Here is a 25,050-nt window from a genome sequence, read left to right on the forward strand (position 1 = left end):
CTAAAGGTCTCCTAAGAGCAAAATATTAGAAACCAGAGATTGAATATCTTTTCAGAATTCAGGGATTTCAATGAAGAATTGGTCATTGGATTGAGGTAGGTGATAAAATACTACTCTACCACATGTGAAATCAGAAACTGATATACATTTCACTTTTGGGAGTTTGAAGTAGAGACATTCTTGCATTGCAGAGCATGTGGAGCAGTATGAATACTCGTGTGCCCCCCGTCTCCCCCCAACCTCATTCCTTGCTTTTTAAGAGGATGGTAATGCATTGTTTAAAATTAAGCCATGGTTATTAGAGAACTAGGTTTCTGTCAAGGAAAAAACAGTGGGTGACTCATCCAGTAAAAAATCAGTGATATTGTGCGTATTGGCTACTTCTGAGCACACAATTTGACAGTGAGCGGTCTTACCTGCAGCAAGTCCCACCTACTCTGTCACTTCAGTTGCCCTAAAAAGTTATCCTCATGAGAGCAGCTTAAATGCTGAGTATTGTTATTTCAGGCACCACTCTACAGCCAGTGGACTCTCCCGTTGGCCTTCGTGGATCAGCTAAGGGCTGCAGCAATGATTCAGGAAGCCAGCAGTCAGTCCTGTTGTTATTTACTCATAGGGGACCTTTCGTCCTCCTGCCACACTGTCCAACAGGAACATGAGCTGTAGCTGACTCTCAGTAAGCATAGCTAGTCTCATCTATTTGACTGTAAATGTCAACATACAGGCTGCTTTTAATTTCAGGCAAAACCCAACTTCAAAACTATTTCTAAATTGTAAGTATTCAGCTGTGCAGGGGGTTATATGCTATTTATTGCCATTGTTGAGTGTGGGAAATGTCATGACTCTTGAGAGGTGAAACAGCTACCCATTTAAGTCTTTTTGATTCAGAGAAGAAGTAAGCTTGACTTCCAGAAGATGCCATTACACTCAAACTGAAAAGGAGCTTCAAACCCTGTAAATCTCGCAATTTGACATAACCTGTTGTGTGTCCTAAAATGGTTGTAGACCCTAAATGGGTCTGCATTCAAAGGCATCAAGCAATGTATGGATGCTGCACTCCCACCTGGCAGCAAATGCGATGGTGATTTTGGCTACTGTACTGGGGTCTGTGGTACCACAGTGCTACAGTTCACTAAAAGAACAGAGGAGACACCTCTGGTCAGTGCTGTACAGCGCTGTATAGTGTCTCGGGAAGGTCCTTCATAACTAAAGTCCAGACATGCCTTGTTGCTTTTAACCATGTGCTAGGTGGCATCCTAATAAAAACACCACATCTTAAATATATTTCAAGGGTCTCTTCTGCCTTTGATATGCGACCCAAGGCTTCCTCAGACAGGAGAAATACCACCCCCTGCCCTGGGCTCATTCTGCACCAGGACAGGTGGAAAAATTAGCTAGTCATGAGGTGTGTCCCGCCACCAGGCTAGGTCCACCCCTAAGATGGGCTGCCTGATGCGAACGCAAAGCTTAGAATTACACCATCTTGGTTTTGGCGAATTAGGGTCACTGGGTCAGGGTTATGCCCACTTCCCACAGGAAGTGGTCCTATAGAGGTTGTAGACACGCTAATGGTTAGTAGCTACTCCCTGTCAATCCCCCTTAACACCCCTAAATTGAGTATTTAGGAGGCGCCCCTGATTAAAGAATTTGACGGATCCAAAAGAAGAGGACAAAGAAGAGCCACTAGAAAAGCGAAAAATGAAGATTTGCTGTGGACTTCTGGTGCTAAACCCTCCCTGCCTGCACCAGTGTAGATAGTCGTGACCAGTGACTCATCCTGCAGTTGAGCATCTTCCAATAACCCCGGGAGACAGCCAGCACATCGCAAATTGCCAGCAAACTTTCATGGAGTAGAGGAGCTGCTTCCCTGCTGGCCACAGGCACCACAGACTGAGTTTGGTTCACCGAGTTGCGGCTCCCCGGCCAGCCAGGCGCAGCAGCCCCCCAGGAAGAGGTACCTGTGCCCCTGATGGTCAGATCTGTCCTCCCACCAAGTGAGAGGACATCCGGTCAGGCCGGAGCCCCACAGGAACAATACCCAGGGTACTGGACCCCTTGCCGCATACAGAGCCCTGAGAGTCAAGTCTGGACTCTCTCTACCCTGAGACCAAGCAGCCATCGAGGGTCATCAGCACCTAAAGACCCACCTCCTGAATGGTCCAGCTGTCCTGATTTTGAACCCTCAACTACAAGACTGACAACCTGAAGACCCTAGGACCCACAGAACCCAGCCGTCCTTTCCACTCTGCATCCGAGCGCCCCAGCATTGATGAATCTGGGCACAGCTCCAGCCCTTGATTACAGGAATCAGTAAATAAATATATAATGTGACCTTCAAATTAGCCGTACTCCTCATCACCTTACCTCTTGTGCAGACTAACCTCAGGGTGGTGCTTGCTAGACTACTGGTTTGGTATGGATAGGTGATTTCACCGTAATCTACACAGGCCTACATAAGTAGCAATTGAATAGACTACAAATTCAGACTGAAGAAGCAATGTTAACCCTTCACTTGAAGGAAAGAAATTATGTTAAATTATCCATAAAGGCTCTTTATTGGCTACTGTTTGAAACCGAGGACACATTCAAGGGCTGTGCCCTATGCTGTAGGCAATCTACCTCTGCCTACATGCAACAATTGGCCTCCTCACCACGTCTCTTTAATGAACCTTCAATCAGCCAATACTCAGACATTTGCCAGAATAACTTGAAACCACAATGGCACTAGGAAGAATTCTGAGTTCAGTCCTGAACGCTCTCAACCCATCTGAACAGAACTTAATCTTCAGAAAACATCTGAAAGGTTTACTTTTCTAGTGATCAGGGAATGCTGACTTAACTAAGCAGTGCCACTTAGTAGCAAGTTGCCTAACAACTGCTGGCAGACCATGGTGTACTGGACCAACATGTCTAACCTCACCAACGCCCTAGGAAAGCAGAACCCTTGTTTCTCAGATGTTGTGGTGACTATGAAAGGCTAACCCTAACACAATTAAGGCCACTTGGTACTACATGTCGGATACTAGCATTCAGCACTGTTGTGTATAATGTTCTGAACAGTACCGTTCTAAACCGACTATAAGGCTACAAATGTGAAATTATGAAAAACGCCCTGAGTAAATAAATGTTGCAATAGGCGTTTTCTCTTTTAGTAAAATGGTGGTCTCCTTTTTGTTATTTGAAAATGCTTTGGCTCCTTTGTGCAAATGTTAAATATAAAGCAAAAAGTAAAGTTCTTTCCCTGAAATCTTTTACTCATGCAGCTGTGTTTAAGCTTGATAGTTAAAAACTTGTTATCATAAGGTTACTTACGCTCAGCTCACATTCATTAACTTGAGTCTCTGTGGTAATTCATCTTTTTAGTACTATTTTTTTCGTTTAGCACATTAACCCTACTCATCTAAATTCTATAGTAACTTCGTACTTTCATCCAACTAAACAATGCATCTATGTTAAATTGGCCATCAAATGGTTCCCCTCCACCCATCTTTAGGACATTCAGGTCACTGAGCGACATTCAGCCCTCAGCATGTAATTAGGTTACATGTTATTGGACCAAATGTTGCAGTTAAGGGGCTTTTTATTTCTCTTCACTTTAAGCACATTATACAATTTTGGGGATCTTAATCTAAGACAGATGTCTGGTTGATCATTTAAATATAGGATTTTGTTCAGTGAAATCACTTGACTCAAACATCACTTCACAACTGCAGGATCAGCGTCCAGATCTGAGGAGGAAGAGGAAACCACCAGTGAAGGATCTGAAGAGGAGGAGGAAGAGGAAGAAGAGGAGGAGGAGGAAGAAGAGGAAGAGGAGACGGGAAGTAATTCTGAATTGTCTGACCCATCTGCAGGTACGTCTGTAAATTAAAAATATCAGAAACCTGTAAACATGCTTCTGCTTATTCATACCCCGAATGACAAATCAATGTATTGCCACTAAACACCCCCCCCTTCCAGTATCCATACTACACATAACAATGTACAGTTAGCTGTTTGTTCGAATTTACTGATTTTCATCGAGCCATTATTTTTTGTTTAAGTTTTAAAATTTAATGAAAAAGCTTTTTTCTAACACAATGTTGGTATTTTAGTTAACTGAACTGTGTTGAAGTTGAGTGGGATATATCAATATTATAAGCTGAGCTGCGAGAAGAGATCTTCTCTGTCCATGCTGTGCGTTTTTATTCTGGACTGCACTGTGCATACTTTATAATGTTAACCACAAGGTGCTATTTTAGAAGTGAAAACATTTGGATGCTTTATAACAAAAATGTAAACACATCCTTGTCACTTCCAGTGAAAATACCGTAGTCGTCGAGCATCAATTTGGGGAGCCAAATTGACAGTTTGAATCTGAATAAGAATCTAGGTTTGTCTCTGGTTTATATTCAGATTCATTAATTGATCCGTGCTTAAATATACCCATATGCCATTTGAGCTCTGACTCTGACAACCAGACGCCCAGAGAGCTCTGATCCTAATTATACTCTGGCTCAATATGTTTAAATCTCTTGATTATATAGTACTTCGGCACTTTCTGAGCTCAACTCTTACTTACACAGTCTCAGTAATAGCTTATTTTCTGAAAGTGCAAATTAGCATGTCTTGTGGACAGAAATGCAAAACAGAAGGCCCAGGGTTATAAAGTTTAGTTAAAAATAATGGAGAGGTGATGCATTTGACTGATTACCACTAAGATCTACGGTAGGCTGAGACCCCTGGTCTGTAAAATTATCTGCTTTGCAATTATAGTGATGCATATTCATTTGGGGTTTTCTATGGATAAACAAAGACATTACTATAAACCAAAAACTCAAAATGTTGCAGTGAAGCAGCTTGAGAAACTTGGAGAAATGGGAAAAGAAGAATGGAGGAGAGTTTGACAGTTCTAAACCGTTGCAGAGTCTGTGTCCTGCAGGAAGCCAGCAGCTGTGTGAAAAGACTTGGTGGATAATAGTTTATGCACCTGGATGTGGCATCTGTTTCATCTCCAAGTGGAGGCTCCCGTTTTGGATTCCAAGAGTGCTCCTAGCAGTTTCCATTTTACTCAGTAATTTGCCTGTTTAAGACTTGCTTATCATGCTGCTGCTGCATAGACTGAAAATACATAATTGCTGTTCAGTCAGTGAAGCCAGACCTGGAGTGAACATGCCGACTGTTCTTCAGAAGCTTTGCATGCACAATCGTAAACTGAGGATGCTTTTGGAACTAGTTCTGTTTTGACTCAACTTTTTCCTCTTGGCATGTAGAAGAAGTCAGTGATGAAGAGATGACCGATGATGACGAGCAAGAAAATGGAACCCACCGTCCAGTTGGTAAGAGACAATGGCTTTGCTGTCGAAGAAGTGGCAATTACGTATGTTATTACAGTTTGAAACGATTTTAACTCCATGGTCAATTTCATGGTTTGATCTTTTCATCATACTTTGCTATTCCAGACATTGTGGTTCTCAGTCCTGCGAGTGTCAGGTCGATTGCAACACAATTTTTATTACAGAGTATCCTATAGATTGCGTTTTTTCATTTCAAATTTTCCCATCATGTACGTTTTCTTACACGGTAACACTAATTGAGTTTTGCAACCTTGATGATGCCCTATGTCATATAGGTAGTTTCTTCATATCTGGCTTGTAGATGTCCAAGCCACATCTATAAGAATTTTGTGCTTGGTGTCATAATGTGCTTAAGTGGCTCTACTGACTGTATTTTGTGCTGTTGGAGAGATGGCCTGTATGAGGAACCTCGGCACCAGGCTCCGTGGGATGCTGCATACAAGTTTGTTGGAAAAGTGATATTCTAATGGAGACTGCAAGAGTTATCGTTGATGCACAGCAGAGTACCATTGTTACACCCCGTTCTGTTCTTTAGCTCTCTATAGGGGAAGGAAGGTTTTAAACGCATATACGCAGATTAACTGGTATGTTTCAATTTCTACCTCAGATTGTATTTTGATATTCAATGAATGTAGTAGAAGTTGAATCCCTGTTAAAAGCAGCTTCATTTTCTTCTTCTGGCTCTTGTACTTTTTGTTCAGTTCTTTCTGCAGCACCCATGAGATGTACGTTGTTATATTGTGGTTGAGAAAGCTTGGAAATTCTGTGGAATCCCCCACTCACACAATGCCCTTTTGCTTAAGTTTGTAAGGGTATATGTAGCCGTCTCGGGACACAGCTTCCCTTTACTAAGTTGCTATGTTTATTCATGACCGTATGTTATCTTAAGACAGCTGTCACAAACATGTAGTTGCACCATTATTCCTGTACACACTTCATAATTAATATCAAAATATGATAAAGGATAAGAATAACTAACTGAAAGTTTCAAAACAACAATACCCGTTCGGTCCTCCGATTTTGCTGTAGAGGGTCATTGTAAACGGTCATGATGTAATGTGCAGACTCGTGTCAAAACACTTGACTTGCTTTTCTCAAGATATGGGTTCAGCTGTGGGTGTCTGCATTTGTAGTACATTTATTGAGTCTCCACCATGTAACACACATTGACCCTACTTCTAGGTGGTTTTACCAACATCTGAAACTGTTGCGCAGGAAAATAATAGCAGATTTCCAAAATAAGAAGATTGACAGGGCAACAACCACACAGTTGTGTTCCATCGCTTATTCTTTCCAGGTTGACTTTAGATTAAAGCTGTACAATAATTAACTTTGAGCGTGTCTGTCTTTTAGTGGTACTGAGTAATGGATAATGTCCAAAATCCTTTGTAACTCTGCTCTCAGTAGGGATCATTAACCCGAAATTGATTAGCTGAGTGTTATGAAGTGACCCTATGTTTATTTAGATGCTGAAAATAGAACTCAATTCCTGGAAGTGTGTCCAGGTTAACCCAGTTCACTACAGTTGCGTCACATTATAGTGTACCAAACGTAATCATAAAAATGCTCAATATGATACGTCGCAACAGTAAACGAAACAATATTCCATTGAATATTGTTTTGTTTACTGTTGCGACATTGTATCATATTGAGCATTTTTCTAACAATTTTGTGATTACGTTTGGTACACTATAATGTGACGCAACTATAGTGCACTGGGTTAACCTGGACACACTTCCAGGTATTTTGTTCTCATTATTTGAATTAGGTGGCCTGCAGCGCCCCTTATCTGGTGCACACACAATTTCTGTAGTAGGGGATCTCTGTGTATAGTCATAATCTATGAATAATCCCCGCCCATGTGCGGGGACCCCGGAGCAATCAAAAATATCTCTTAAGCTGTCCCGCATTTGCAAACCTGCAAAGACACTTAAGAGACAGACAAAATAATACAGCCTAATCACCACAAGGCTGCACTGGCCAGCACTTCCTCTGAAGTGAACACAAAAGCCAAAATAAAGTGGAAATGTCATTTTTATTCACATTTGACATGTTCCTTTATTATCACACACTCCCTTCACCAAAATCCCTTTAAACAATAGAGAGGAAGGGGTGGACAGACAAGCCCTATAGGCTGTCATTATGTGTCTGCTAAAGGGATACCGTGCCTTTAAGAAACTCTCCAGAGACCCCCGGTATCCCAGGATGCACAGCCAACACAAGTTACTTTCAGTTCTTTTTTCCGGCTCCTGCTAGCAGGACCCTGGAGCTTGAGCTCTACCCTTTTGGGTGGTTTAATTGATTAAAATCGGATTTTTTGGATTAAAAGTGGTTTCATTCGACGTCTAAAGCCTTTGTCTACTACTGCCTGCAATCTGGAGCAGTTTTGGCCCACTCTCAGCATGGCTTTATTCGATAAATGCCCTGAGTGTGGGAGGAAGAAGGCTAAGACGGACCCACATGAGGTGTGTATCCTCTGCTTGTCGCCCTCACATGTCCCAGCTGCCTGTGACATCTGCAGCACCTTTTCGAAAAGGACCCTGAGGGACCGGGAGAAGACTCGCCTTCAGGGACAGGAGAAGCAGAGGACCGGTGAGACTTCAGGGCATGGAGGGTCCCATTCCCCCTCCTCCGCCCATGCTTCAGCCCCTGGAGGGACCTCCGGGCAGAAAAAGGGGCAGAAACGACACCTACCGGCTGGTAGGTCGCGTTCGACGTCGAAGACGTCGACGGCGAGAGAGAAGGCACCGGTATGTTCGCCGTCGATCCAGGGCTCTGGGTCGCGGCAGCCTCGGCGTTCGACGTCGAGGGAGGGGCCGGCGAGACCCGGGACCGGGTCGCCGTCGCAGGTGTCACGGTCGACGTCGACAACACATCGACGTCGTACCGAGCCCCATGGACTGCACTCGCCGCCGTCTACCCACGGCTCGACGCTGACGGAGTCGACGCAGAGATCCCGGCGCCCGCCGTCGAAGCGGAGGCGGTCGACGCCGAGACGCAGGTCGACGTCGAGACACCAACGATCGACGTCGAGACACCAACGATCGACGTCGAGACACCAACGATCGGCGTCGAGATACCATCGATCGACGTCGAGACATCGATCGACGTCGAGATACCAGCGATCGACGTCAAGATCGCAGCAGTCGACGCCGAGGCACCGGCGGTCGACGTCGAGACGCCAGAAGTCGGCGTCGAGGAGACAGTCGACGTCGAGGCAGACACCCCGGCGACGGCGATCAAGGCGGGGCTCGACTTCGAGGAGGCATAGGTCGACGTCGAGGAGACGTGGTTCGACGTCGAGAGGACTATCGACTGCGGGGCGGCACTCGTCGTCGAGGGCGAAGAGACGCCGTTCGAGGTCAAGGTACAGTTCGACGTCCCAGACATCGGGGAATACGTCCTCGGTGATTACGATCTCCAGTCGAGGATCGGGGAGGCGCGGACGTTCGCCTTCGGTGGCTTCCCCGCGGGACAGGCCCGCCAAGAAGAGGAGAGTGGCCGCGAGCCCGGACAATGATGATGGGGGCTCTCCGGCTAGAAGTGATGGGGCTTCAGACCATCTGACCCCGCTGCGTACCCAGCGGCCTCCTTTGCCTCCGGTGCCTGACCTTCCACCGGCGCCTCCACCGGTGCCTGCACTGCCTCCTCCTCCTCAGCCTCCTCCTCTTCCTCTGCCTCCTCTTCCTCCTCCTCCTCCTCCACCTCCTCCGCTGCCTCTGCCCGTGCCTCAGCTGCCTGCCTCACCACCGCAGCCACCGCCTCCTCCCCCGAGGGTCCCTCACCGGCAGAGATCTCGCTCTCGCCCTCGCAGGCGATCACGGAGTAGGCGCAGATCCTCCACTCGCTCTGGACATGGTCGACGGAGGTATCGGTCCCGTTCCAGAGGGTCGAGGGGCACGTACTCTCCGGGGGCTGGCAAGTATTCGCCCTCGCTGTCAGAGACGCCTCCTTCCCGCGTCTCTCCAGTGGATGACATTGCCACGTTCCAGGAGGTGTTACTGAGAGGGGCTGCGAAGTTGGGGATATCAGTGACTACCCCTATTCCCACTACGTCTGTGATTTTTGAGACTTTGCATAAAGTACATCTGTCGCGCCCCCTCCTCCCGCTGGTCCCAGGACTGGAGGAACCTGCGATGGAAGTGTTCTTAACGCCGGCTGTGGTGAAGCCGGCGCCCTCGAGACTGTCAAAGAAGTACAGGGCCCCTGACTCGGATCCGGCGTTCCTCAGTGTGGACCCTCCACCGGATTCTGTTATCGTGGCGGCGGCTCGTAAGCAACACTCTACGACGCCTTCCTCCACGGCTCCCCCGGATAAGGAGAGTCGCAAAATGGACTCCTTGGGGAGGAGGATGTGCTCCACGTCGGCTACTGCAATGAAGGCCGCTAGCGCCTCCGCTCTGTTGGGGCGCTATGACAGGTCTCTTTGGGACTCCCTGCAACAGTTCGCGGCCTCCCTGCCCAGAGACAAGAGGGAGGATTTTCAAGAGGTGCTGAACGAGGGCATGATGGTCTCTAATCAGATCATCAGTGCGGCGGGGGACGTGTCGTTGTTGGCAGCCCATGGGTACTGCCACGGCATACATATGAGGAGGCATTTCTGGCTGCGGCTGACTCCGCTCAAGCCGGAAGCGCAGCAGAAGATCGCCAATCTACCATTCTCTGGCACGACGTTATTCGGGTCGCATGCGGATGACGAGATGGCCCGCATGAAGGCTGAGGCGGAGACTCTGAAGGCGGTGGGGCTGGAGCGGCCTAAGGAGCAGAGGAGGTCCTTCCGTTCCTCGGGCAGGCGCTACACCAAGCAGAGGGGCCAAGGGCGTCAGTCGGGCCCCCAGCAACAGCCCCAGCAACAGCAGCAGTACCAGAGGCAGCCCTTTCAGAAGCGCCAGAGGGGCAGAGGCCAGCATCAGTCCTCGGCGGGGAACAAAGGCCCGTCCGGGTCGAAGCCCTGAAAAGTTACTTCCCCCTCATCCGTTACCCGCTCCGGTGGGGGGAAGTATTCAACACTACCTGGCAGAGTGGAGGACAATAACACAGGACAAGTGGGTGCTGAATATTGTTTGCAATGGCTACTGTCTTCGTTTCACCAGTTCGCCTCCACAGATTCCACCAGTGCGCTCCCTTTACATGGTGCGGGAGCTCCAGCGGGAGGCGGACGTTCTATTAAAAAAGAAGGCGATAGAAGCTGTTCCTTTGAGGCAAAAAGGAAAAGGTCTCTACTCACGGTTCTTTCTCGTAAGAAAAAAAGACAAGAACGAGTTCAGGCCTATTCTGGATCTGCGTCAAGCAAACAGGTGGATCCGCCGAGAAAAGTTCCGTATGTTGTCCCTGCATCAGATTTACCCTCAGTTGCATCGAGGAGACTGGCTGTGCGCCATAGATCTGCAGGACGCTTACTTTCATGTGCCGATCGCACCGAAGCATCGCAAATTCCTGAGGTTTCTGGTAGGCAACAACCATTACCAGTATTCCGTACTCCCGTTTGGCCTGAAGTCTGCGCCACGGACGTTCTCCAAGTGCATGGCAGTGGTCGCGGCACACCTGCGGAAGACCAAGGTGTTTGTGTACCCTTACCTGGACGACTGGTTGATCAAAGCGTCCACTTATCAGGAAGCCCAGTGCCATTTCAACAGGACGGCGGCTTTGCTTCACCGTCTGGGGCTGCACATCAACATGACGAAGTCAGTGCCGATCCCTGTGCAGTGTCTCCAGTACTTGGGGGCTTCAGTCAATACCTTGACCGCAAGCGTGTGTCCTTCGGAGGAGAGACGCTTATCGATCCGTGGGAAGGCTCTGCATCTCATCTCAGCCCGCTCTCCTACGGTGAGGACGGTGTCTTCATTACTGGGGTCGATGGCTTCTTGCATCTTCCTCACCCCCAATGCACGTCTGCATATGAGGCCCCTGCAGGAATGTCTGGAGGATCAATGGGACCAGAGGAGGGGGCGTTGGGAGGACAAGATCCAGTTGTCTCAGCACGCTCGGCAGTCTCTGAAATGGTGGTGTTCCCCAGAGAATGTCTGCAAGGGGACCCCTTTTCACAAGGACATTCCGGCCCAGACCATAGTGACCGATGCGTCTCTCCAGGGCTGGGGAGCGCATTCGGGCCCTCTTCAGATTCAGGGGATATGGTCGCAGATGGAGACGACCTACCATATCAACTTTTTGGAACTCAGAGCAGTACACTTGGCCTTGAAGGCGTTCCATCCCTCCTTCAGGACGTCCTCCCTGCTGGTTCAGACGGACAATACTACGACCATGTATTACCTCAACAAGCAGGGGGGCTCCCGGTCACGCACCCTGTCTCGGGAGGCACAGGCGATCTGGAACTGGCTGGTGGCCAGGAATCTGACGATCACGGCGACCCACCTGCCGGGAGTGCAGAATGCCCAAGCAGACGCGCTCAGCAGACTCGTTCAAGAGAACCACGAGTGGGTGCTAAACGACGACGTGCTAAGAGACGTCTTCGCAGAATGGGGCACTCCGGATATAGATCTGTTCGCCACGGCAGAAAACAGCAAATGCCGCGACTTCGCGTCCAGGTACTACCAACCAGGGACGCTGGGGAATGCACTATGGATCAGCTGGTCCAACAGCTTTCTCTACGCCTTTCCACCCATTCCCCTGATTCCGGCGGTGCTGATCAAGCTGTCGCAATCCAGAGCCAGAATGATCCTGATTGCTCCGGAGTGGCCGAGACAATGGTGGTTCACCGACCTTCTTCACCGGTCTGTTCTGCCGCACCGGCGCCTGCCGTGCCGGCCGGACCTCCTCACGAAGTTCGGAGGGCAGATGGTTCACCCCAATCTCTCGTCATTGAGTTTGGCAGCATGGCTCCTGAGCTAGTGCAGTATGGACACTTGAACCTGCCTCAGGACTGTATGGAGATCTTAAAAGAGGCTAAGAGACCGTCTACGAGGACCTCCTACGCCTATAAGTGGAAGAGATTCTGCTTATGGTGCAAGGCGAAGGACTTTGACCCTACATCCTGTAAAGAAGACGTTATTTTGCCTTATCTGCTGCAGTTAGCTCAGTCTGGGCTTAATTTCCAATCTATTAAGGTTCATCTCGCAGCTCTGACTGCGTATAGGAAGGGCCCTTCTCAAACCTCATTTTTTCAAATCCCTGTGATTAAGGATTTTTTGGAGGGTTTGCGTAAGGTGTTTCCCCCTGTTAGAAGGCCTTCTCCACCTTGGGAATTGAATGTGGTGTTATCTAGATTGATGAGGGAGCCTTTTGAACCTATTCATAAGGCTTCGCTGCAGCATTTGTCTTGGAAGGCGGCCTTCCTTGTAGCCATTACATCGGCCAGGAGGGTGAGTGAGATTCAGGCTCTGTGTTGCCAAGAGCCGTATACTGTTTTCCATGCTTCTAAAGTAGTGATGCGTACCCATCCTAAATTTTTGCCTAAGGTGATATCAGATTTCCATGTGAATCAGATGATAACTTTGCCTACGTTTTTTCAGCATCCTTCCTCTCCGGCGGAGAGGTCTCTGCATTCACTTGATGTGCGTAGGGTGTTGAAATTCTACCTGGATAAGACAAAAGATATCCGCAGGTCGGATCAACTGTTTGTTAATTATGGTTCGGTAAGAACTGGTTTAGCTACCTCAAAGCAGTCCATTTCCAGATGGATTGTTTCCTGTATTCAGCTTTGTTACCAAAAAGCTAATAAAACATTAGGGGGTAAGCCTACAGCACATTCGACTAGAGGAAAGGCGGCTACCACCGCTTTGCTTAGGAATGTTCCCATTGCTGACATTTGTAAGGCTGCCACCTGGAAGTCAGTCCATACGTTTACTAAGCATTACTGCCTGGACTCTGATGCTAGGGCAGATGCGCAGGTTGGACAGGCTTCGCTAAGGAATTTGTTTGCACAGTGATTTGTTGGTGGTTGGTCTTACTCCACCGCTTCTTGTTGGTTGGGATGGGCTTGCCATTCTATTCATAGATTATGACTATACACAGAGATCCCCTACTACAGAAGGAGTAGTTTCTTACCTGTAACTCCAGTTCTGTAGTAGGGGTATCTCTGTTATAGTCATAAGCGACCCTCCCTCCTCCCCGGTGGAGTAACCTGACGGTATCAGGCCTGTGGTTATACACCTTCAAAAAGAACTGAAAGTAACTTGTGTTGGCTGTGCATCCTGGGATACCGGGGGTCTCTGGAGAGTTTCTTAAAGGCACGGTATCCCTTTAGCAGACACATAATGACAGCCTATAGGGCTTGTCTGTCCACCCCTTCCTCTCTATTGTTTAAAGGGATTTTGGTGAAGGGAGTGTGTGATAATAAAGGAACATGTCAAATGTGAATAAAAATGACATTTCCACTTTATTTTGGCTTTTGTGTTCACTTCAGAGGAAGTGCTGGCCAGTGCAGCCTTGTGGTGATTAGGCTGTATTATTTTGTCTGTCTCTTAAGTGTCTTTGCAGGTTTGCAAATGCGGGACAGCTTAAGAGATATTTTTGATTGCTCCGGGGTCCCCGCACATGGGCGGGGATTATTCATAGATTATGACTATAACAGAGATACCCCTACTACAGAACTGGAGTTACAGGTAAGAAACTACTCCTTCTATACAATTTATTCAAAGTCTATTGATTATCAATAATTGTTTGAATTAGAATCTTGAGTGCATTCTCGCTGCGTTCTTCCACTGAAAATAGAACTCTGGCACTTGTGGCAGCAAAATAATCGTCCTCCTCTGAAAAAGTGACCAGCCAAGCAAATATACCTGAAAAATGGCTTTGGGTGAACATTTGGTCACATGCTTTCCAGAGACATCTGGCTCTAATGACATTGTTACCTGTGTTAATGACAATACTGAGTCCATGAAACCCAACCATCAAGGGCTTCCAAATTAACATTTTAATCCTTACGGTAAAGATTCCTCAAATCGATGATATGTGAAGTAGTTCATGCCATGGAAAATTTTGGAGTCCAGCATAACTCATGCTCTAAAGCAAATGTAGCCCGTAAAAGAGATCTTTGCAAAAGTGTTGAACAAAGAAATGAACATTTCTTAGGATCAGCAAACATTATTTGGGCCAATAAAAATGGTAGGTGCATCGTATCTCTTTCGAAGAGGAGCCGTTTCATAATGATTTGGGAAGTTCTTGAAAGGGTTACTGTAAAAGAAAACAACATGTTCGAGGCATATGAGCTGCAGATTACACACTTTTGCATAGATCGCCATCTGGTGTTGGGCCCGGATGTTTGCAGTTTGTTTTTCCTCTTGGAAAGTCTTTGGAAGTCACGAGGTCGGTGACTCCTCCTTTGGATCGTATTGCGCATGGGCTTCGGCTCCATCCTCCGATTGTTTTTTTTCCGCCGTCGGGCTCGGATGTAATCTTCGCGCTCCGGTTCCGAACAGCTTCCAGTTCGACGATCGACGCGCAATCCTCACCCCATATCGCTGTATTGTTTTGATCACGATCTCTTCAACCAACGCGCCTTCTCATCGACACAAACCTTCGGCTCCAGTCGTCGACGGCGGCCTTCGGGCCTACCCAAGCTCCGGTCCCGGCTCATGGAAAGAACTCCATTTAAAAAGTGCCCTCAATGTGGGTCCAAATTTCCCCACACCGATCTTCATGAGGTATGCAACCTTTGCCTATCCCCGGAACACAAGGCTCGAGACTGTCCGGCCTGTAAGTCTTTCCGATCCAAAAAGACTATTCGGGACCGAAGAGCCAGAAGGAACATGGCACACTCCTCGACGTCCATTCCAGTCGACATCTTCGGAGACGACTTCGACGATCCGGAACATCATCGTACAGAAGAGGACCTAGTCAGCGCTTCCGAGGCCGACTAGTCAGATGTGGAGGACATCACCCCTGCGCAGAGGGTCGTGAGTACCAATCTACCCCCTCCCACGCCGACACCCAAAAAGGCTTCGGTCACGCCTTCGCCTCCGGGCCTAGGCAAGACCAGAGACACTGCTTCACACACCCCACCTTCAGGCCCGGTGAAGAAGCCAAGTAAGCCTTCCGGCGGCTCGGGCTCGAGCCAGCCTGCCAGCAGGGCCGAGAAACACACTTCGGCACCGGAAAAAGAAGACGGCCTCCACCTCGACACCGAGCTCCGCACCGAAACCCTTGGGGTCGAAACCCAGCCCTTCGGCACTGACGCCATCTTCGGTGCCGACCAAACCACATAAGGCCACCGGCACCGACACTTCCGAGTCGAAGCACATCTCGGCGCCGACCAAGAGACCGGAGGGTCCCAAGCCGGGTTCTAAACATCAAACCGGCACGGAAAAACCTAAAAAGTCATCGGCCCCGACGCCTTCTGGGCCGACGGACCAAATTGCCTCACCAGAGTTATTTACACCGGATCCCTTGCAAAAAAATCTTACCAAGGATCCAAAAACTGGACATTTGACGCTCTCTACTAAGAAGAGACATTTGGAAAAGCCTTCTCCGCCTCCACCTCCAAAGAGAAAGGACTCTGCTACCTCTCCATTCAGAATACCTTCCCCTCCTCCTCCACCTCCTCCTCCTTCCCCACCTCCACCCTCTCCACCCCCACCTCATCGTTCTCATACTCCGTCTCCAGACGATGATGATCCTGGGGACCCATATTATGATACAGGGGATGTGCCACAATACCCCACCCCTACAGGATCTCCAGATCCATGGGACGATTACCATATACCAGATATCCCCAACGTCCCACAAGACGATATTTACCCTTCTAGACCATCGCCACCTGAAAATTCACTAGGGTTTAACCATCTTCTGCAAAGAGCAGCACATTATCATGGGGTGGACATGCATAATGACCCTGTGGAGGAAGATTTCCTCCTAGACACATTCGATACTACACAGAGGTCCACCTCCATACTGCCCATGCTCAAAGGGGTGGTAAAGCATGCGGCAGAAGTTTTTAAAGACCCAGTTAGAGCCAGGGTCCTTAACCCACGTATCGAAAAGAAGTACAAATCTGCTCCCTCAGATCCCTCTTACATTAGAGGACCAGCGCCACTAGATTCCTTAGTGGTCTCTACGGCACGTAAAAGGGCAAACTCACAAGCGCCAGGCGATGCACCACCACCTGACAAGGAATCAAAACTGCTAGATGCTTCAGGCAAACGCACAGCATCCCAGGCCGCCAACATATGGCGTATAGCAAACACTCAGGCACTGCTGGCCAGATATAACAGGGCTCATTATGACGAATTAGAGAGCATAATGCAAAATCTCCCTGAAAAATATAAAAGTAAAGCCAACGAGTTGATTCAAGAGGGTAAAACAATCACAAACTCCTCTATACGTTGTGCCCTAGACGCAGCAGACACAGCCCCCAGGGCCATTAACACCAGCGTCCTTCTCCGTCGTCATGCTTGGTTAAGGGTATCTGGGTTTAAACCAGAAGTACAAGCCTCCATCCTTAACCATCCCTTTGACCAGGAACATCTATTCGGGCCAAAGGTGGATGAGGCCTTAGAAAAGATGAAAAAGGATACGGATACAGCAAAATCCATGGGGGCCTTACAGTCTCACCCGCCCAGGCGCTCCTTTCGCCGCTCATCCTTTCGGAGTGCATCCAGAGGCTACTCCTCAGACACAGCGTCCACATTGTACAAGTCCCCTACTCAGACCACCTTTACAAAAGGTTACCAAAGAGGCGGCTACAGGGGTAACAACAACAAGGGCAGAGGCAAAACAAACAACGCCCATTCTGCCACACCTACTACCCAATGACTTCCCCCCCGCTCCCCCCATACCATTCCACTCCAGTCGGGGGCAGACTCACAAATTTCCTTCATGTCTGGGAGACCATCACCTCAGACAAATGGGTGACCCAAATAATTTGGTCAGGATACTGCCTGGAATTAACATCTACCCCCCCAAACATTCCACCCAGGCAACGCCCAATGTCACAAGAACATTCCACATTGCTAAAGCAGGAGGTAATCTCCCTCCTACAAAAACAGGCAATAGAACACGTTCCTGCCAATCAACAAAATTTGGGGGTTTACTCCCTATATTTTCTAATACCAAAAAGGGACGAGACTCTACGACCTATTCTAGATCTCCGGCCCCTAAACACATACATACACAGACCATTTTCACATGGTAACGCTTCAGCAGGTACTTCCGCTCCTCTCCCAGAACGACTTTCTCACCACACACTGGACTTGAAAGACGCATACTTCCACATTCCAGTACACCATGCTCACAGAAAGTACCTCAGATTTGTAGTGGACGGACAACAGTACCAATTCAAAGTGCTCCCGTTCGGAGTCACAACAGCACCACGGGTATTCACCAAGTGCCTAGCGGTGGTGGCGGCACACCTCAGAAGACAGCACATTCACGTCTTCCCATACTTGGACGATTGGCTGATAAAAGGCACTTCATACAACCAATGTGCACACCACACCGCTACCACAATCCAACTACTTCACCAACTAGGCTTTACGGTGAACCACCAAAAGTCCCAGCTAACACCATCCCACATAAAACAATACCTCGGTGCCACCATAGAAACCTCAAAAGCAATAGCCTACCCCAATCCGGCCAGGATTGCAAGCATTCAGGCTTTGTGACGACAAATTCGTACTTCAACACTCCCTTCCAGCACGAGTGTTTATGCAACTGATAGGGATGATGGCCTCTTGCATTTTCATAGTGCCTCACGCAAGACTCCAGATGCGTCCACTCCAAGAGTGCTTAGCGCGCCAATGGAACCAGGCCCAGGGGCAACTGACAGATCTGGTGTTGGTAGACGGTCGCACCCATCGCTCTCTGCAGTGGTGGAACACCACAAACCTTTCCAAAGGTCGACCGTTCCTGGACCCGGTTCCCCAAATAATACTAAGAACGGCCGCATCACTCTCCGGCTGGGGAGCTCATCTATTACACCTCACAGTGCAGGGCACATGGACGCCGCAGCAAAAGTTACTCCATACCATATAACCTGGAGTTACTAGCAATCTTTCTTGCCCTGAAATCCTTTCAACCACGGATTTCAGGCAAGGCAGTCCTCATTCACACAGACAACATGACGGCCATGTATTATATTCAAAAACAACGCGGCACGCACTCTCCACAGCTCTCTCAATTAGCACAGAGCATATGGAGATGGGCAATTCTCCACAAAATCTTTCTCCTAGCTCAACATGTCCCAGGAGTCCAAAACACCGTGGCAGATCTGCTCAGCAGACAGACACAACAGATCCACGAGTGGGAACTTCACCTACAGGTTCTTCATCCGTTCTTTCAAATGTGGGGGGCATCCACAGATAGACCTCTTCGCCACCCACGAAAACACAAAATGCCCAAGCTTTGCCGCCAGACACCCACACCGATTGTCCAAAGGAAATGCGATATGGATGAACTGGTCGGGCAAATTTGCGTACGCTTTTCCGCCTCTCCCACTCATTCCATTAGTGGTGCGAAAGCTACAACAGCACTCCCTCACACTCATCCTAGTAGCTCCAACGTGGGCCAGACTACCGTGGTAAACCACGCTGCTGGAACTCTCGGTAGTACCACACCAAAAGCTACACCTCTCACCATGCCTCCTAACCCAGAACCATGGAGAGATCAGGCACCCGGACCCAGCTCAGCTCAACCTTGCGATCTGGCTCCTGAAATCCTAGAATTCGGGTACCTAAACCTTCCCCCTGACTGTATGAACGTCATCAGAGAAGCTAGACGCCCTACCACTAGAGCCTGCTACGCTGCCAAGTGGAAAAGATTTGTTGTTTATTGCCATAACACAATCAATCCTCTACACGTGTCTATACAACACATCATATGCTACTTACTCCACCTACAAAGGTGTAATCTAGCCTATACCTCCATTCGGCTACACCTCGCAGCAATTGCAGCTTACTTACAAAACAGGCAGCACCTATCACTTTTCAGAGTACCTGCCATTAAAGCCGTCATGGAAGTCCTCAAAAGAATAATTCCCCCCAGAGTACCACCCTCACCTTTTGTGGAACTTTAAATATCGTTCTCACAAGGCTGATGGGGCCTCCCTTCGAACCTTTGCATAAATGCGAACTGCAATTCCTCACATGGAAAACAGCTTTCCTTGTAGCCATCACTTCCCTTAGAAGGGTCAGTGAGATACAAGCACTTACCATACAAGAACCTTTTCTTCAAATGCACCAGAACAAGGTTGTTCTCCGTACCAACCCAAAATTCTTACCTAAAGTCATTTCCCCTTTTCACCTAAACCAATCTGTAGAATTACCAGTATTTTTCTCGCAACCTCAGACCGTTGCAGAAAGGGCTCTGCACACGCTAGATGTCAAACGAGCCTTACTTTACTATATCCGAAGAACACAATCTTTCAGAAAGACCAAACAACTGTTTGTCTCTTTCTCTCCACCACACAAGGGCAACCCCATCTCAAAATCCGGGATAGCTAGGTGGATTGTAAAATGCATTCAGATTTGCTACCACAAAGCAAAACGAACGCTATCCGTTCCCCCTAAAGCCCATTCTACATGGAAGATAGGGGCTTCCATGGCTTTTCTAGGGAACATCCCACTAGATGATATCTGCAAAGCCACTACATGGTCCACACCGCACACTTTCACTAAACACTATTGTGTAGATGTGCAATCCAAGCAACAAGCTAGTGTGGGCCAGGCTGTACTAAAAACACTATTTCAAACCACTGCAACTGATACCCGTGGTCGCCACGAAGGTTGGAAACTGCTATATAGTCTATGCAAAAGTGTGCAATCTGCAGCTCATATGCCTTGAACGGAATATGCTACTTACCAGTATGCATCTGTTCTTGGCATGTAGAGCTGCAGATCTACACACGCCCACCTGCCTCCCCGGCTACCTGTATCTGTTCCAGTCTATCCTATTTAGATACAACACACATGGGTTTCTTCACTGTTATTACTACGCTCCATCTTTCCCTGTTGGCGAAAAACAGTCTGAGGATGGAGCCGAAGCCCATGCGCAATACGATCCAAAGTAGGAGTCACCGACCTCGTGACTTCCAAAGACTTTCCAAGAGGAAAAACAAACTGCAAACATCCGGGCCCAACACCAGATGGCGATCTATGCAAAAGTGTGTAGATCTGCAGCTCTACATGCCAAGAACAGATGCATACTGGTAAGTAGCATATTCCTTCGGAAGTAAAATCAATACAACTACCATTTCAACAGACTAGAGCGTCTGCCCAATATTCCATATCAGCATATATTGCTAATATCTATACATCACAGGTACTTTTATAAATCTTTTCTCAACACAAGTGAATGGAAATGAAAACACAGGATCCATACTGTTACTTTAATCGAAAACAAAAAATGAGCAGTTGGTAGGAATTTCTCACAACAAAACATTTGAAAAGTCCTTGAAAACTAGATAAAACAATACTAAGCACTGACTTCGTTAGTTTTCTCAAATTCACACTTTACAGAGCTGTGAGAAAGTGCCATCTTTCCTGCATGGTATGCCCCCACTTTTTGCCCAGGAAGGTACCCAGGTCCCTTCCTGGGCACTGTAAGTGCAGTGCTGCCATTAAGAGTATATGGTGCTGGGAGGTAGTCAACACGAACCCCACCGCACCATGATGGCAACACTGAAGACTGAGAAGTTTGGTATCAAACTTTTCAACACATTAAACCCGCACTGATGCCAGTGTGGGATTTAATGTACAATGCACGACAGAGGCCAACTTAGAGTTGCCCCCTGAACCTAACCTACAATCCACGTCCTGTCTGAGAGGCTGCCTAGGCTGCCACACTGCAGACATGTTGCTGGACCCCTGGGTAGAGAGCCATCCGCTCTCCTGGGCTTACAACATTGCACATCCTGGGCTAGGTCTCCTCCCCCAGGATGGGCAGGGGAAGCTTCAAAGGCATGCTGCCTCTGTGAGCTTCTCCAGGCCACTTGCTGTACTCAGCAACTGGACCCTACCGGTTCTGACCCCCATTCTGGCGGGAAGACTGGCAGGAAACCCCAAGGAAGGAAAGGGGGTGTGCCAGCTTCTGCCAACCCCACCCCTCAGGTGGGGTAGGCGAGGTGAAGCACTTCTCTGGGCTCTCGCTATCTTGAAGATGGGAAGCCCTGCCCAATCAAGAGTAGGTTACAGCTCCCCTCCCACAAGAGAGTGGCAGGATAGGAGGTGTACCCACACCTGGGAGGGGACCCATTGGTCCCTGCCCTTTACCTACCTGTAACGTTCCTAAAATTTAGTATTTAGGGGCACCCTGAACCTTCCTTCCGCAGATCCAGATTCCGAAACATCAAATAAGATCAAGAAACAAGAAGACCCACCGTGCAGCTGCTAACCAGAGGAAGACAGCAACTGCTTTGGCCCAGCCCTACCTGCCTGTCGACCCTCGAACCTGCTTCTGCTACACCCCGGCATCTCCAGTGGTCAGCAACCTCACAAACCCCGGAGGACCTGGCTTCCTTGTGACTCTGAGCAACTGGGACTCCCATGAGCAGTGGTACTGCTCAAAGCAAGTAACTGACCCCTGGCATCAGCCAGGAACCACGAACCCTGCACACTCTGCACCTGCCAAGACTGGCCTGTGCCGGAGTGGACAAAGACCCCGAGGATGTCCCCCGGCGACTGTGACCCCGAATCCAGCACCCAAGGACCCCCCTCGACGCTCCTGACGCCTGCAACCTCAGAACCAGGGACCCCTCCAACCGCTACCAGCAGAGGGTAAGATTTCCTGACACCAAAAGTCACCAAAGGCCCCTGCACCCGGCGTCCTGCGGCCCCCTGTGCCCAACTCCGGGGTGCCTACCTATCCTCCAACTACCCAACTTACCTCTCGAAGTGGTGGTCGCACCTGAAGAATCTTCGTCCCCGAGCTTGCAGCCTTTGTTCGTTCTTGAGCTTCTCCATTGCAATCCATTGAGCGCCCGACGGCTCAAAAGCACCCTGCCGCCCGAGTGGCCCTAGCAGTGCAACTTCTACTCTAACCTACTTCCCTATTTGCCCTGAGCAAGTGACCAGGAGCCCAGCTCCCACAGCCGCGTGGCCTGCTAGCCAGCAGCCACCAACCAAGGGTCCCCATAGGAAAACATTGGGCCGAACTCACTCTGCACCCGGCTGCCCCTTTGCCGCTGAGGGTGTAACAACTGTGCTTACCTGACCCTGGGAGACCCCTGAGTCTATACTCAGAACCTTAAGTTCGAGGCATATGAGCTGCAGATCACACACTAAGGATAAAATCGCCATCTGGTGTTGGGCTCGGATGATTGCAGGTTGTTGTCGTCTTCGGAAGAAGTCTTTGGTCACGAGATTGGTGACTCCTCACCTGGACAACAGTGCGCATGGGCATCCACTCCATCCTCAGATTGTTTTTTTCCGCCATTGGGTTCGGATGAACTTTTTTCCGCTCCAGCAGAAAACTTATAGCAATCACTACAACTCTCATAATTTCAAAACTCGACGTCGAAAACCTTATCGGACCGACTCCGGACACGGCTGATGGAAAGGACACCTTTTAAAACATGCCCCCAATGTGGAGCAAAGTTCCCTCATAGCGATCACCACGAGGTCTGTAATTTGTGCCTTTCACCAGACCACAACGAATCCAGCTGTCCAGCCTGCGCCGCATTCCGTTCGAAGAAAACCATCCGGGACCGAAGAGCTCGACGCCATATCATGGCCAAGCCAATTCCGGAACCAGAAGTCATCTTTGCACAGGGTGTCCCTGACGATGACTCCGAAGATCTCCAGATTGTGTCCGAGGCCGACGATTCAGATCCTTCAGCACCGAAGCAGGCTTCGAGACCGAAATCTCCATCGGGCCCGAAACGTCACTCGGCACCGACCTCTCCACCGGCACCGAAACGTTCTTCGCCGTCGAGGTCTCCACCGACACCGAAAGGCTCGTCGGCACCGAAAGGCTCGTCGGCACCGAAAAATCCACCGGAACTGAAAAGTTCTTCGGCACCCAAAACATCTTCGGTGCCAAAACAAGTCCATAAAGACCCAAAAAAGTTGGCGCCAAAGCCGCCTTCGGACAGTGAGGAACTCTTTCGACCTGATCCTAAGCAAAAACGGATTTACATAAATCCGAAAACTGGACATGTCACAGCGGTGCCCTACAAGAAAAGGAAGCTGGACTCAACACCTCCTCCAGCACCTCCAAAAAAGGAGGACTGTGCCACTTCACCCATACGTCCTTCCTCTCCTACATTACCTCCTATTCCATCCCCCCAACCCCCACCGCCTTCGCCTTTACCATCTCCTTCTCACACACCACCGCCACAGGATGATGATGATTTTGGGGGAGGGGGAGACCCAGATTTCTTTACTTATCCCACTGATCCTACTGATCCCTTTACACTCCCGGACACAGCACCAGTAGATGACTGGACTTACCCTATGCCTGATGTCCCTGACCCCGCTCCATACCCCTCAAAACCCTCCCCTCCTGATGACCATTTAGGGTTCGGTCAGCTTATTAACAGAGCAGCATTGTTTCATGGTGTCACCATGCACACTGACACTCCTGAGGAGGATTTTCTACTCGACACTTTTGAGCAGTCCCAGAAAACAGTACGCATTCTACCCATGATTAAGGGAGTGATAAAGCATGCCACTGAGGTTTTTAAAGACCCTGTCAGGGCCAGGGTTCTCAACCCCAGAATAGAAAAAAAATACAGACTGGCGCCACAAGATCCTGCGTACATCAAGGCGCAACTCCCCCTAGACTCACTAGTCGTCTCAAATGCCAGAAAACGGGCCAACTCTCAAACAACCGGAGACACGCCACCCCCAGACAAAGAGTCTAAACTCCTGGAGGCTTCCGGCAAAAGGGTTGCCGCTCAAGCGGCTAACCACTGGCGTATCGCAAATACACAAGCCCTATTGGCTCGTTATGATAGAGCCCATTATGATCAACTAGAGGATCTCTTGCAACACCTGCCTGAACCTTTCAAAACACAGGCCACTGACCTCATCCAAGAGGGCAAGCTAATATCCAATGCCTCCATTAAATGTGCATTAGATGCAGCGGACACCGCCTCTAGGGCAGTCAACACAAGCGTATTGCTTAGACGCCACGCATCGCTGCGCATTTCCGGCTTCAAGCCGGAAGTACAAACCTCCATTCTTGCTCAACCCTTTAATCAGGAGCAACTATTCGGCCCTGCAGTAGACACTGCCCTAGAAAAAATGAAGAAAGATAATGAGACTGCCAAATCTATGGGAGCATTGCAGTCTACTCAACCCAGAGGCTCCTTTCGTCGCTCCTTTTATAGAGGAGCTTCCAAAAATGTGCGAACAGACCACTCTTCCACCTTAAAAGCATCAGGTCAAAGATCCCCTAACAGAGGATATTTTAGAGGAGGTTATCGGGGAAACAATAATAAAGGCCGAGGACGGGGCAACAACAACACCCGCACCTCTACAGCCACCAAACAGTGACTTGCCACCACTCCCCCCAGACCATTTCACTCCGGTCGGGGGCAGACTTCAACAGTTCCTACCTGTCTGGAATACCATCACTACAGACAGGTGGGTAAGACAAATTATCCAATCTGGCTACTGCCTCGAACTCATAAACCCGCCCCCAAACATACCACCCAGGCACCGTCCCATGACGTCTCACCACCTCACGCTCCTCAAACAAGAAATACAGTCTGTGCTTCAAAAAAACGCAATAGAACCTGTTCCACTACAACATCAGGGCACAGGAGTATATTCCCTATACTTCCTCATTCCCAAAAAGGACAAAACCGTAAGACCTATACTGG

General features: G+C 48.9%; 1 protein-coding gene across 20 annotated transcripts in view; it reads left to right on the forward strand.

Moving 5' to 3' along the window:
• LOC146868219 (cyclin-dependent kinase 11B-like) overlaps positions 1 to 25,050 on the forward strand; it is a 459,040-nt gene that overhangs the window by 143,969 nt on the left and 290,021 nt on the right. For all 20 annotated transcript variants that reach the window (XM_085609447.1, XM_085609482.1, XM_085609460.1 and 17 more), the window contains 2 exons: positions 3,714 to 3,854; positions 5,253 to 5,318. In XM_085609447.1, the coding sequence (XP_085465573.1) occupies positions 3,714 to 3,854; positions 5,253 to 5,318 (207 nt within the window). The remainder of the gene's footprint in view (positions 1 to 3,713; positions 3,855 to 5,252; positions 5,319 to 25,050) is intronic.

The sequence above is a fragment of the Triturus cristatus genome, chromosome 1_2 (assembly GCF_964204655.1).
Source record: "Triturus cristatus chromosome 1_2, aTriCri1.1, whole genome shotgun sequence".
Classification (NCBI taxonomy): domain Eukaryota; kingdom Metazoa; phylum Chordata; class Amphibia; order Caudata; family Salamandridae; genus Triturus; species Triturus cristatus.